This window comes from Macaca nemestrina, chromosome 1 (genome assembly GCF_043159975.1).
Source record: "Macaca nemestrina isolate mMacNem1 chromosome 1, mMacNem.hap1, whole genome shotgun sequence".
Classification (NCBI taxonomy): Eukaryota; Metazoa; Chordata; class Mammalia; order Primates; family Cercopithecidae; genus Macaca; species Macaca nemestrina.
Window position 1 is genome coordinate 54315350 of NC_092125.1, and position 15905 is coordinate 54331254.

At 34.4% G+C, this 15905-nt stretch overlaps 1 protein-coding gene across 8 annotated transcripts in view; it reads right to left on the reverse strand.

Moving 5' to 3' along the window:
• Positions 1-15905, reverse strand: part of LOC105484650 (potassium sodium-activated channel subfamily T member 2) — a 402402-nt gene that overhangs the window by 121284 nt on the left and 265213 nt on the right. For all 8 annotated transcript variants that reach the window (XM_071077455.1, XM_011746475.2, XM_071077482.1 and 5 more), the window contains 4 exons: positions 15067-15296; positions 8176-8389; positions 5524-5629; positions 1064-1236 (listed from right to left, as the gene is read on the reverse strand). In XM_071077455.1, coding sequence (XP_070933556.1) covers positions 1064-1236; positions 5524-5629; positions 8176-8389; positions 15067-15296 — 723 coding nt within the window. The remainder of the gene's footprint in view (positions 1-1063; positions 1237-5523; positions 5630-8175; positions 8390-15066; positions 15297-15905) is intronic.

Genomic DNA, 15905 nt, shown 5'->3' on the forward strand with positions numbered 1-15905 from the left:
TTCATTTACCCTAAATATGCCTCAACTTTCCTTAGATGCCAAAGAACTATAGAAAACATCATTGAGTAATCATATCTAAAAATTCTTCAAATGAAAATTCTACAAGTGTGATAAATTTTTGCAGTCGATTATTCTTATAATGATGATGCTAAGAAAGTTGCATCAATAAGCATTTTGATATTGGTATAGTGAGAATAAGCAACACTATAAAGTTACAATGTATTGGGGAGATGTCTCTCTTAAGGAGAACTTTGATAATTTTGAAAGGCAGAGACAAGGCAACAGAATTTGGCCTCATTTATTAATAGTTCATCTTGACATTTGCATCACATTCGAATGGATGAGGAGAGTGAGACAATCCTAAAATATGGTATTAATCTGAAGACCACCTGCTACTAATTTCCAGTCACAGAGACGGATATTATAATTTTAGAATAAAATGGCTTTGACCGTCGCATTCAGTGACCCATATTTATATTTGCATAAGAATTTTGAAATGCTTAAGTAGTCCCATTTAACAAAAGTAAACCAATCCAATATTTTCAAAATAAATGCACATGGTAAAGCATTACTTCTATTATGTCATAGAATGTATGGTTTAACAGTGGTCCGATCATAATAACCTCTGATGATGCTTTGTGTTATAACATATAAAAATGGATCAGTAAATGCTTCTCTGATAATTAATGGTTCTTTAGAAAGACAAAAAAAAAATTGTCCAGTTTTGGCAGAGATTTGTCAGGCTAGTTGATTAATTTAAGGAAAATTGCAGTAATTATTTCAGTGGACTGTTTCCTGTGGTATTATGAGTAGATGACCACTTGCAAAACAGTTTTAAATAAAATTCTCAGAATATCCCAGTTTTAAGTAGTATTTATGAAACAAAATCATATTCAATGATATATTTTGTATCACAGCACAGAATATAACTCCCAATGAATCATGTACCATAATGTATCTGATTTAAAATACTACCAGCATATTACAGGCAATTATTTTTGATATACATTAATATACTATTAAATACAGTTTATCTTGTTCGTGTATATTAAAATATACTTACGGGTTATCCAACAGCAGTACTATGGGATTAAGTTCTTTCTTTGGTCTATAGTATGCCCTGAGAGGAACAATAAAGTTATATAATCCATTTCCAGCTGTTTCAGCTGCAACTATAATTAGTTTATTTTTGAATCCATAGGCTTTTGCATCCTCATAGTAGTTATGCTGGCAACTCTACAGAAGAAAAAGTATACATTGAAATGTCATTTTTATACTTCATTAAAATTTGGAAAAAAAATTAATTTGTATGAAAATGTAAAATTTAACCATGTAAATCCTTATTTTCTAATAAATTTGAAAATAGTTACATTTCTCTGTGCTCATTTCTGCAACCTGCAGCAAGAAATAAAAGTATGCATGGCCAAGGAAAATGAACTGCAGGTTTGTAGCTTGATGCTGAAAGCCCCAACATTTTGTGTGTGTGCTTGTTCTATCGTAAACTAAAGCTTTCTGCTAGAAGACATTGAGGTATACACTTTTACAAATTTATTTTCTCTGACTTTCATTTCCAGAAATATAGTAATATCATAATTACATAACTTGGGGAACATTCCCAGTACCAAATGCTTAAAGTGATGAAGAAAAGAAAACAGTGAAAAACAAAACGAAACAAACAAACAAACAAAACCCCTAACTGTCTACATAAATAGTTGAGCTGGCAAGGTAATGATGCAAATACTCTAAAGTAAAATACCCAATAACACCAAGAAAAACAAGAACAAAGCATTATCAAAAACTCATCGTTGAGCTAAGGGCGTTTTGCTACTTCATGGAGTCTAGAATTTGACAGAATTACCATTGTTAACCCAATATTATTTTCAGCTAAATTATACGCATGGAGAACTGTTTTGATGTTCTGCTATTTTACTTTTACATGTCTTTATGTGCATTTCTTATTTATGTGGGTTGAGATTAGCTAAATCTCTGGAATATTCTGATCTCTTCATGTGGGTTGAGATTAGTTAATTCTCTGGAATATTCTGATTTTTTTTTTTTTTTTTTTTTTTTTGAGACAAGGCGTCACTCCTGTCACCCAGGCTGGAGTGAGGTGGCACAATCATTGCTCACTGAAACCTCAACTTTCCAGGCTCAGGTGATTCTCCCACCTCAGCCTCCCGAGTAGCTGGGACTACAGGTGGGCACCAGCACGCTCAACTGCTTTTGTATTTTTGTAGATATGGGGTCCTGGGCTCAAGCAATCCACCCACCTCAGCCTCCCCAAATGCTGGGATTACAGGCATGAGCCACCATACTCAGACACTTCTGGAATATTCTTTGCCATTATTCTTTAATAAAAAAATAAAAAACACTGGTGAAAACAAGGCACCATGAGTAAACAGAAACAATCATAACAAGATAACTAGACCCACAAAGACTATGAATTTTGTGATTAAATTCAGAATACAAAATGTGCACATTTAACATGTTCAAAGAAATAAAAGAAAGCATTTAAAGCATGAGAAAAGAACAAGAGTCTATTTAAAATAACATCTAGCAGGTAGATGTTAAAAATAATATCTAAATCTATTTCTCTGTATCTTCTCCAACTAAAGAGTGTAACTCAAAAGATTATTTAAATTCCACATAAGATTCAGCCAAAGGGATCATGTGAAGGACAGAATGGAAGATAGGAACCAAAACAAAAGGTAGAGAAGAAAAGAAACAGAACCTAGGGTGAAAAAATTCAGACTTGGAAGCTATCGTGAGAATATCTAACATTTATTTAATCAGAATATCTGAAAAAGAGCTAAGAGAGAATCAGAAAGATACCTTATTCAAGCAAATATTGACTGAGAGTTTTTGAGATGTGATGAAAAACCAAATGCGATCTTAAAAGCAGACACACAGAAAAGAGCCGCATCAACAACAAAAACAACAGCAAAAACAAACAAACAAACAAAAAAACAATTCTAATGGTAGCTGACTTTTCAGCTATTATTTGGAGCGCAGAAGGCAGTAAGTAAAGTCCTTAAAGTGCTAAAAGAAAAAAGAAAAAAAAAACTAAACTAGTAGCCTGGACTTGGACACAAAGTAAACCGTCTTTCAAGAATGAGTACAAAATAAGAACATTTGAAGGGAAACCATAATTAAAAGGATTCACCACCAATAGCATCTCTTTAACAGAATTTCTAAAGATGGTAATCTAGGAAGCAGGAAAATGAATCCAGAAGGAACTTCTAAGGTATAAGAAAGAATGGAGAACAAAGGAAATGGTAAGAACAAGGGCAACAAGTCTTTATTGAAAGGGTTCTTGGAGAACTATAAGCAGAATCTGGAGTAATATAAAGAAATAAAGTCACTCAGAAAGAGATCACGCATGCAACAAGAATAGTGTTAAGCTGATGTTTGGGTCATCAAGGATGTCAATATTTATGAGATCAACAAAGGAAAAAATAACTTTCCCTAAGGAGATTTAGAAATAGCTTAATTAATAGGGAAACAAAGAGCAGAGAACAGAGAATTTAGTGTTCATAAACACTGACCAGGACACCAGCCCCACTGATACTGACACAGAATAAATTGGATAACGCGATCCCAACTCACACACTTCACAGACACAGTAGAGTCAGCTGCATAATCCCATACTGTTCCTATAATCCCAAAGTGGGTGCTCATTTACATAGCAGACCACCTTCTATCAGTCTAATGGTACCTAAGTAACCAATAATTCCAGGTATTACTAGTCAATCAGCAACACCCAGAAATTTTGCTTCATTAATATGGTAAATGAAGCATTTTAACATTTTGATATTAAAAGATCCTCTTATTGTGCCTCCACCAATCCTGTTCTCTGAAAGTTTAGCCTTTCAGTTAGAATGGGATCCCTGTTTGGAGATAAATTATTTCCACTTTTTTGTCTCGTAATATTTTTTCTATTTTAACTATGTATTAAAAGAAATAAAACCAGAAGTGAATCCAAGTTTTGTCGTGACTGAAGCATATATTATTTTAAGATTTATCCATAAAGAAAATAACAAAAATATTATAAATAATATTAGTCTTAAAAGGAGTCAATGTGGGGGAAGGGCCTTGAAATTTAGGGTTTATTAATGTTACTGAAAATGCATAGCTGGCCAGAAATGTCAAGTGCTTCATAATATTAAAGTAAATATATAAATATATGTATTCATCTGGGTCCACTGAGATGGATGATTCTGTCCCTCAAGATCAATATATATATATATTTTTTTTGAACGAGACCTATATATATATTCAGTCTTGAGGGACAGAATATCATTCGACTGAAACCTATATACATATACAGGAAACCTATATATACACACACTATATATACACACTATATATATATATATAAAAACCTATATATATACAATGAAACCTATATATATAAAATATGGTCTCGAAGGACAGAATCATCCATCTCAATGGGCCCAGATGAATATTTCAGAGTAATGACAAAGATTCTTAAAGCAACTTCAGGGAAATAAAGGCAAGAATTTTCTGATGTTCTCTAAGTCTTCTGCCTCAAGATTGATAGTAACAGTCAAAATTTATAATATTTATCATATAAAAAGTAATAGCAAGAATATTAACAAAATGTATTAAGCACCAACTCAGTTATTAAGTTTCTTGCACTTTATTAAACATGTACTAAATTATATAATCCCTATAAGAGCCCTATGAGGTTCATATTAAAATAATATCCACTTTATGGGTGAGGAAACTGAAACTTGGTGAAGTTAGTTGCCCATTTTACATGACTTCTAGGTGGAGAGCTGAGATTTTAACTGTAACTTCAAAATGTAACGTAAAAGAAAAAGTTCCTAGTTAGAATTAGTGGCACACCTGAATCTCTAGGGGCTGTGAATATAAGGTTCTTCCTTTTATCAGTGTTGTTATTCTTCAAGAGAATAAACTCATACCAGTCAAGCCCAATGGTTGCACTGTGAAAAAAGATAAAACCTCTAGCATTCTTAGAATTTTTACCTTTTGGACAGTTTCTCTTGGTCCAAAAATGACAGTAAAACTTTGAGAAAGGAAATATTAGGCAAGACTCTAATATGAGCTTTCACTTTAGTCATAAACGAATCTTTGTGTCTAACACATGGACTTACTCTTCCCATCATGTCAAGGGGTTCCATAACAAGATATAAAGTAATAATGGTAAAATAAATAATGCACATTTGGCCAAAATGATTTTTGGAGATTTTGGATGTTGAGGGTTCGTAGGGATGAGATTTGGTACCTTATTTTCCTCTTTAACAACATGACTAGCAGATCCATTAGGCTAATTTAGTAGAAGACTAAAGCATTTGGGTAATCATCAGTGCAGTTAAAAAAGTAAAACTGACCACTTTATGTAAATTTACATTGGAAAAGATAATACCAATACCCCTTAAACATATTGTAATCAAAATGCTGTATAAATTACTTACATTATGTCATTATAAAATGCTATAATTTTATTTTGTGAACAAAATAGCAGCAACAAGTACTTACCTTGTCTAATCTTAAGCAGCAAAATGGTACTTTTTCATGAAGAAGATGACAAAAAGTGGGTGAACTTCCTATATATGGAGAATAAGGTGGGTAACCTTTAGCATATCTGTAAAACAATACAAAATATTACCCTTGGATAAGGCATGCAAATTTGGCAAATTAAGTTACTGACATGTTCCTCTGTTTTAATAACATTATAATCAATAACTCTGTGTTGCAATTATATTTTGATAAAGAGGTAGTTAAGAAGAGAGGTAGGCAAGCTGTGGCCCCAGGGTCAAACATGACCCACCACATGGTTGTGCAAGCTGAGGGTTGTTTTTGTATTTTTAAATGGTTGGAAAAAGTCAAACTAGTATTTCATGTCATGTGAAAATTATATGAAGTTCAAATTTCAGAATCTATAAATAAAGGTTTATTGTAATTCAGCCACTCTCACTCACATATGTATTCTGTATAGGTGTTTTTGTGCTTTGATAACAGAGTTAGTAGTTGCAACAGGGGTCAAAAAGCCTGAAATATTAACTGGCTGTTCCTTTCCAGAAAAAGTTTGCTAACTCACAGCTTAGAAGATTTTTATTAAAAAAAAAAAAAATAGTAATGTTAATTTTTACAACATACATTTAAAGCAAAATGCATTATTATGATTTGCTCTATCTGTATTTAGTAGACATAAATGCATAACTGAAAAAGATCAATAACTGAGTTAATTGGTTAAAAACATGGTTTCTGTTGGAATCATGCTTAAAACATTATCAGAGACATTTAGCTTGCTGACTTTTAAAAAACAGCCAACTGCATATTTCGGCTATACTGACTTTCAGAATGAAACTTCTAAAACACAGCAGCATAAATGAAAATTAGGCAACAAAATAAAATTTAGTGAATATTCCCTTACCCAATAAGAGTGTTTGGTTTTAACAAATTTACCTGCTAAGCCATAAAATTTCAGACCTAGTTAAAACTGTTTTATCTTAAATAAGATATGCAAATCAGTGTTTTCAGGAAATAAACTTCATTGACTGAGAGATAAAATTAGAGGGTAAAATTTTGTAAATTTAGAAGTTGGTAATCTCTGCAATTACTGCAACATCTCTTTCATTTTTCTAGAATTAAAAAAAAATTACCTCTCAATTTTTAAGAAGTGTAAAGAAAGAATTTCAATCGCATTCCAAAACACCGTTTCCTGTGAAGACACTGGTTGCCAAACCTCTCCCTGTTCCCATCCTAGATTCCAAATATATTTGAGGACTCTATCCATTAATTTTTTGGAGAATAGATTTGGTTTTGTGGGTACATCAACTTTTCTTACAATAATTTTTTAAGTGGGAGAAATTAGAACAAAGAATATTTTCAAGCATCAATGATATTTAAGTTCTTTTTAGTTCAATTCAATATTACTTAAAGATACTGGAAGAAATGTTAGAGATTATATTACCAATGCCACTAATAACCATACTACCATACTACGACTAATAGTAATTAATAGTAATTGAATACTTACTCTGCACAAAACATTGATTTGGCATAAGCACTTGTTCTCTATTACCTCAAGTAATCACTTCATAGCTTTATGAAGTAGTAATTACACTGAGTTTACAGGTGAATTATTGGCCAGTTTTTTTGTTTTGTTTTGTTTTGTTTTGTTTTGTTTGACAGAGTCTTACACTGTCACCCTGGCTAGACTGTAGTGGCAGGATCTCAGCTCACTGCAACCTCCACCTCCTGAGTTCAAGGGCTTCTGTCTCAGCCTTCCAAGTAGGTGGGATTATAGGCATGCACCACCACTCCTAGCTAATTTATATATTTTTAGTAGAGATGGAGTTTCACCAGGTTGGTCAGGCTGGTCTCAATCTCGTGACCTCAAATGATCCACCCATCTCAGTCTCCCAAAGTGCTGGGATTACAGGTGTGAGCCACTGTGCCCAGCCGCCAGTGTTTTGTTTTGTTTTTTAATTAAAGTCACTTGTACATAACCAATATCAAATGGAACTGGCATGGCAAACAATGTCCTTAGGACTCCACAGTCAAGGCTGTGGACTGCTGTGTTTTCCTGAAGAATCACAATTTAATATGTGGAATAAGACCTGTAAACAAACTCTACTGCAGGCTACAATGTGATTAATACTATATAGATTGATACTCTATTATTATTGAAGCTTAGAAAAGGGAAACAGTACTCCTTTTTAACATACATTTAAAATATTAATGCATAGTGTATGAAAGTGCTGAACGCTGAGATAAGTAAGAAAAGCTTAATGGAGGGGGCTGCATTTTCATTTCATTGAATAATTGAACTTCAATACGAATGTGTAATGAAGTAAATTCAAAGTATAAAGTACAATATGCTATAAAAAGCATACAATTATGAAAATGAAGTTTATATCTTGAGAACACTGATTTATATCTTTTTTTCCTCCTTGAGAATAAAACATTAAGAGCAAAAAGAGACTGGAAATATATATTGAAGCCAGAAACTTGAGATACTGGCTACTAGCAGTGTGTTTTGGTAGAAGTATATAGGAATGATACTATGATGTTCAGAAGGAAAGATCATTAGCTCCTTACCTAGTGGGAAGGTACCTAAAGAAAATACTTAAAGACATTAGCACAAAGCCCAGTAATCTTACTCCTCAGAGGATCTGAACATACTCTAAATTTGAAGAAATTTCTTCATCTGGCGTAGTTTCATCTTCTGATTGGTCACTTAGAAGATCACATGTTTGAATCGATGATGTATCTGCAACCTCTAAAACGGGAGCAATGCTAGGTCTTCTTACTTCTTTGCTTCCCTCTGTAGGAAGAGACAGGGTAGGGCCACTTGCTGATCTACAGCTTGTGTCTTGCAAGTCTATAGCCACGGTACCTAAAACAATAAAACGTGAAAATTTATCAAGGCGTTTGCCATATTGATCACTAGTGTTGAAGGTTAAATGAAATATGAAATATAATGAACATAATCAAGATATATATATATATATATACACACACACACCACACACACAGATATATATATACACACACACATTTATGTGTGTGTAATTTTAGTTCTAATAGCTAAGTATTTCTTTTGCATGCAGGCATTTTCCTGGACAAAAAAATCTCTAGTTGCACAAAAGTGTATTTGCAGAGTGTTGCTCTACATCATGAAACATAAGATTTGTAAAATCCTGAAGTATATAAAAACTTAAAGTGAAAAAGTACATCCTGATGTTTCAATTTATATTTATTTAAAATGTATTATTTTGTTGTTGACCATGTCCATTTTGCGAATGTTTCATTATGTCTTCCCCCCTTTTCTTTTTCTTTTCTTTTCTTTTCTTTTTTTTTTTCTTCCTTTTTGAAGACAGAGTATCACTCAATCCTGCAGGCTGGAGTGCAGTGGCACAATCTCGTCTCACTGCAACCTCTGCCTCCCGGGTTCAAGAGTTCCCTTTTCTATCGAGTTATCTTTTTGTAATTGATTTGTGACCACTTTTTAAAATATCGGAACTACTAATGGGTTACACTTATTTTTTATTAAATGAATATTTATTGAGTGCCACATAAGGGGAGCAAGTACCTGTTCCAGGTACTTGAGATCTGTAGAGAAGACAAAAAGTTTCTACAAGATGAAAGCTGTATGTAGCAAGTAGACCAATAAATGGATAATTGTAGATAATGATCAGTAGCATGCAGGGAGAGGAATGGAATTTTTATTTGGCAGGAAAGAAGGCCACTGTGAAGCTAGGACATTTGATTTTTGACCTGAAATACAATAAGGAACACACAAGTCATGGAAATACCTGGAGGTAGAAAGAATGGCAACCCCAAGCCCAAGTGGCTTAAGGTTATTGAATAGTTGAGGCACTCAAGGCATAGAAGGAGGAAGAAGCAATTCCCTTTGTGAATTTTATTGAAATTTACAAATTAATTTTAATATCCATTTATGAAAAATTGAGGTTCCTCTCCTTCTGGAGAAAATAATGATGAAAGACATCATATTTCATAATTACTCATTTCATTTATGCACTCAGTGGCACCTGGTCATCCTTCTAAAAGTTGTTAGTCTTTGCTCTGTCCCATTCTTTGAAACAATTACAGTCATGCATTGCTTAAAAGGGGGAATATGTTCTGAGAAATCTATCATTTGGTGATTTCTTCAATATTCAAACATCATAGAGTATACTTACACAAACCTAGAGGAGGTAGCACTAGGCTATATGGTGCATAGGCTGTATGGTATAGCCTATTACTATTTGGTATAGGTATAGCCTACTGCCCCTAGGCTATATGGTATAGCCTACTGCTCCTAGACTGCAAATCTGTACAGCATGTTACTATACTGAGTGGTGCAGTCAATTCTAACACAATGGTAATCTCAATATAGAAAAGGTACAGTAAAAATATGGTATTACAATCTTATGAGACCAACATTGTATATGTCATCCATCATTGACTGAATTGTCTTTATGCAGCACACGACTATTTAAAATTCCTCTTTCCTCAAATCTCTGACCTTCCAACCTTCTTCCTCATTATAATAACATGAACTGAAGAAATGTTTACCTTATCTCAGCCCTTCACTTCCATAGTAGTTTATTAGACCTTGTTATACCCAATAAAAACAATGTTGCACACATTTTTATACATTCACTCTTTGACCACCACTATTTCTTGTTTGTTCAGGTCACTCTCACTGATTTTCCAACACTAGCTATGATTTACCAAGATGGAATTTCAATTCTACTAATGATACCAGAGTTTGTCTCTCTCATTCCCTCGATGTTTTCTCTTCTCTTCTTACCTATCTTAAATTCCATGTGTAAGCATTATGATTTATTTTCTTGCATATACCCTTGGATCCCTTGATACATTTTTTATTCATTCCACCCTCTTGACAAAATAGAACCCTGGTTAAGTTAAACTCTCCATGTTCCCCATATCTATACCTATGCAACTGAATACACCCGGACAGTTTAGCTCTTGCATCATTAGTAGTCTCTCCACAATGTCTGTCCTGATTTTTGGCAGTTTCACCATACACATAGATGATTCTTCCAACATTGTAGACTCAGCTCCTTGTCCTGCTCTCTAGTAATGGCTTTCTTTTTACTATCACTCTTCAGTCATTCACGCTCATGGTCACACCTTAGCTTTTGTAATTATTACTTGCTGCACATCATCTCTCCTTCTGGCATCTCACTCTTTGACACCTGTACCTTGACTTTCCAGCTCTTTCCCTCTTGATTTTCATTGGAATTAGAATTAATTAATCCACTATCCTTTCAGTCTTTTTTTAACCAAAATACATCTTTTCACTTCTTTACTTAAATTAAGTTCCATGGCCTATAATTACATACAATCTATTATACAAACCCTCAATCTCTGTGCCTTTCTTACTTGCTTGTACTTTCAACACAAGCTACAATTCCATTAATTTTCTCCGTTTTGCAGTGAGACGTTTTAAGAGCTATCCAGACCTATGGTTTCTAATTTATCTTCTACCATTCTTTCCCAAGTGCACTCCAGTCTAGCATTGTCCACCACAACTCCATTGAAACAACTCTTATGAGGGTGAACAATGATCATTGCATTGCTAAAGTCAATTGACACTTCTCAGTCCTTACATTATATTACCCATTGGTAACATTTGACATGGCTTACCATGGTGTTCTCTTGATGCACTTAGCTCACTTGGATTCCAGGACACCAGACTCATTGGGTTTTCCTACTATCCTGCCAGTAGCTCCTCTTTGGTCTCCTTTGCCGGTTTCTTCTCATCCCCCTGATACTTAATCTTAGTATACTGCAGAGGTCTGTTCTTTGTCTTTTATTTTTTTCCTGCCTGTACTTATTTCCTCAATGACTTCATTCAGTCTTATGGCTTTAAATGTATACATAAGCTCAGAAATAAAAAATTTACTTTTTCAGCCTCTCTCTCTTTCCTGAAATCTAGACTCTTACATCTAACCTCCTGTTAGACATCTTCAAGGTGTTCCAAAATACTCTTTTATCTTCCCTGGACCTCCCCCGCTCTGCCAAAACCTGCATTCCCCCTAGGCTTTCCTCTCAATTTATGACCATTCCCTTTCTCCAGTTGCTTAATCCAAAAACCTTATGTTTATTCACACTTCTCTTTTTCTCACAGTTCAATTTCATTTGTTAAGGAATCCTGATTATCCTAAAGTACATCCAGAATTTTCTCCTTCTTACTACTTCCACTTGAAAATAGTCTCATCCTTGCTCCAAACCATTTATTTTCAACAGCAGCCTGAGTTGAGTACGAAAACAAGTCAGCATAGGTGAGATCAGGTCAATGGCTCTGCATAAAACCTCGCAATAATTCCCACTTCACTGAGGGTAGAAGCTGCAATCCTCATATGGACTTAAATAATCCTTACAGGATCTGGCCTCTTTCTACTTGTTCCTCCTCATCTCCTACTAGTCTTCCAGCATTTACTGTGCTTGAGGCACAAGGGCCCTTTTACTGTTCCTGGGGCACCCCAGCCAGGCTCCCACTTTAGGGCCTTTGTGCCAGTTGTTATCTCTGCCAGGAATGCTCTTTCTCCAGACCTCCACAGGACTAATTCCTCATTTCCTTCAGGTATCTGCTCAAACATCACCTTCTGGCCTACTAGCCACTTCATTTAAAACTCCGCTTCTCCCACAATTAATTATCTCCTATACTAGCTCTGTTTCCTTCTTTTAGTTTTTCCTTTATAACTTATAACCCACTAACATATTAAGTAATATATTTATTTTTTATATATACTTTGCTTATTGCCTGTCTTCTCCATAATAGAATGTAAGCTCTATGAATGAAGGATCTTTGTTTGTTTCTTCACTAACGTTTTATCACAAATACTTACGAGAGTTCTTGGTACATGTTAGGTACTCAATAAATACCTTTTTGGGTACATATTAGGCACACAATAAGGACTTTTTGAATACATTAAAAAATGAATATTGCTACTGTAGAATAAACATATGTAAATGACAAATAGGATTACCTAAGAAAGTCTAGGTAGAACCATTGTGTTTGGAGGGAGTGATATTTACTTAGGCAATGTTGGGGTGTGAGGAATAGCTCCTGCCAGAGGAAACTTAATGTTTTAAGGCCCATTGGTGAAAAAAAAATGAGTGAAGACTGAAAGAAAGTGAGTATGTTTGGAGCTTAGGAGAGCAGCGAAGGTGTGGTAAAATGTGGGGCTAGAAAAGTCAGAAAATATCATTAATAAAAAGCCTATAAAGAAAATGACTAAGTAATTTATTTTCTAAACTAGGATACTGCAGAGTAAAAGGGGGTTCTTTTAATAATTACATCAGGACAATTATATACACTGGAACAATCCTAAGAAACTGGAACATTCTTAAGAAAACTAGGTTTGCATAATGCAAACAAGAACTTAAGAAAACTAGGATTGCATAATGCAAACAAGAACTTATAAACCTACTGATAAGTTAAGTCACACTATAGAATTTAGACTTTTTTTCCAATGGGTAGTATAAAGCAGGTGATTTATTCAGGAAAATATTATCAAAATTGTATTCAAATTTTTTTACTCTGGTGGCAGGGTGGAGAATTGAGTGTAGGGTGGCAAGGCTGGAGACATGGAAAGAAGACAAGGTTGTTGATCCTGCAGTTCAGGGAGAGGAGGATGGAGGCACAGACCACGATGATGTTGGTGGTGGACATGGAAAAAAAACTGAATGATTCTAGGGGCTATCTACTGGTCAGATTTCATAGAATTTGGTTAACTATGAGGTATGAGAAGAGCGGGTGTTGAAAAGTCAAAATTGTGACTTTATAAATCAAAGGATAATGTTGTCATCTGTTTTTTAGAAGAAAAAAAGGAGGAGAAGGAGAAAATGGTGTTGAATGAGAGTGTAGAGATCAGTTTAATTTGAATATGCTGTGCTACTTTTTCCCGCAATACTCAAATAGAAATAACCAGTAGACAGTTCCTGTTGCTGTAAATAGATGTTGAGTTAATGCTTTAGGTAAAGGAATAATCAGTTTTTGGACAACTGAATCCATGAGAACAGACGTGACCACACAAGGAAAATGAATGTGCACAATGCAGAAAACAAGTCATTAGAGTGTTTCAGGAAGAACATGGTCAATATTCTTGTCATATACTGTGAAGACAATCATTAGATTTAGTGACAAAGAGGAGAGTGGTGATCTTGCCTGAATAGTTTCAATGATATGACTGCAGGTGTCAGATTGAACTGGATAGAATCATGGATATAGGACAACAATAAAATCTAAAGTCTGCCACTAAACACAACACTTTGGAGAAATTTGTCTCTGAAGTTGTTATCACAGAAGGTTCAAAATTACATGTGTATGGTGCACACAGAGATATGAAGACACAGAGAGAGAGAGAGAGAGAGAGAGAGAAAGGGAGAGAGAGAGACAGAGAGAGAGACAGAGAGAGAGACAGAGAGAGAGAGAGACCAGCCAGTGATTCTGAATAGAAAATGAAGTTAGGTAATGAGGATAGATTACAGAGTAAAGTCTCTGAGGAGGAACAAGAGCATGGTTCATGGAATAAATGAATGTGTCAGTATGTTAAAAAGGGCACATTTTCCTTGTGACAGATACTAAACGTTTGTAGGTTTGTAGATAGTTTGGTAGCCAAACCGTAAGGAAATTCTTATTTGCATGAAGATTTTTTTTATTTTATCTTTTTTCTTCTGTGTCATAGAAGCCAAGTTCAATGGTGAGAATGAGGTGGAGATGGAAAGAGAATTTTGAGAAAATGAAGAATATTTGAAATAACCTTTGCTGATGATAATTACAAAGAGAACTTAAAAAAGAAATATAAAAGTGTATGAAGCTGGCCGGGCGCGGTGGCTCATGCCTGTAATTCCAGCACTTTGGGAGGCCCAGGCGGGCGGATCACGAGCTCAGGAGATCGACACCATCCTGACTAACACAGTGAAACCCCATCTCTATTAAAAAAAAAAAAAAAAAAAAAAAAAACACACACACACAAAAACAGCTGGGCGTGGTGGCGGGCGCCTGTAGTCCCAGCTACTGGGGAGGCTGAGGCAGGAGAATGGCGTGAACCCGGGAGGCGGAGCTTGAGATGAGCCGAGATTGTGCCACTGCACTTCAGCCTGGGCTACAGAGTGAGACTCCGTCTCAAAAAAAGAAAAAAAAAAAAAGTGTATGGAGCTTATGGGAAATATAAAATGATTGTTGGTTGTGTTTGTGTAATATCTTAGATTTTTTTTTTTTTTTTTTTTTTTGGACACAAGGTCTTTCTATGTTGCCTAGGCTGTTCTCAAACTCCTGCCTCAAAAATTCTTCCATCTCAGCCTCTGCAATAGGTGGTATTATAGGCCCATGCCACCACAGTAGGCTAATATCTTATTTTTTAAAAAATTCACAACTTAGAAATGTTCTGTATACCTAATTATACCGAGTTTGCAAAAGGCAGCATGCTTCAAATTTGCTTTAAACTTTTAACAAAAATCGAAACGCATTTGTATCTATCATTATTTTTTATTTTAGGAATAAATTAATGATATTTTCAATTCATTTTTACTTACCCATGCTGGCAATTATGCTATGTACAGGTAATCTGGAAGGTCCATGATAAAATGACCTGGACACATTGCTTTTTCTTTGCTGGTCTTGGTTTTTAAATGCTGAATTCTCTTCTTTGGTAATATTAATATAAAAACATATGTCTGTAGAATTCATAATATATCGAGGACCTGGATTCAGCAAAATGTTTTTATTATCCTCCCTCCTAACACCAATCAAGCAGACGCCAAACCTTAATTTAAAAAAAAAAAAAAAGAGTTTGTAAGAAAATTAGTAAATGATTATTAAGACTGAGGAAAATAAAAGTTTTAAATCATAGCATTTTGAAGTTTGAAATGATCCTAGAAGTTCAAGATCCTCATTTATACAGAAAAAAACTATGTGCTTAGTGTGTTGTAAAACGAATTTAGCTGATTATGACCACTATAAATTTACATTTTAATGAAAATGAATGGAAGAACATAAGCAACATGAGTGCATGTATACACTAAGGGCAATATTATTCTGCAAATTTTTACAACAATTTTACTTTGGTCAAAAAACATAAACAGCATTTCTTACTTTGGTAAAAAAATAAAATAAAAAGCTTAAAACTGTTGGCCAAAGGAAAGAAACTTACCCGTGATCACCTAAAAGAGAACCAGGGTCCCTGAATTTATCATAGTTGGTTTACTTTAAATTTTAGGAAAAAATTTATATATTTTTAAACAGTCTAAAATAGGTATGCACTTAGTCAGAAAAATATAGCAATCTTTAAATGTAACAGGATCCTCAAAAAATGTCTTATGTATTTTTGGGGGCTTCCTGAAAGCACAAATTATCCTGAATCTTTTTATTTCAA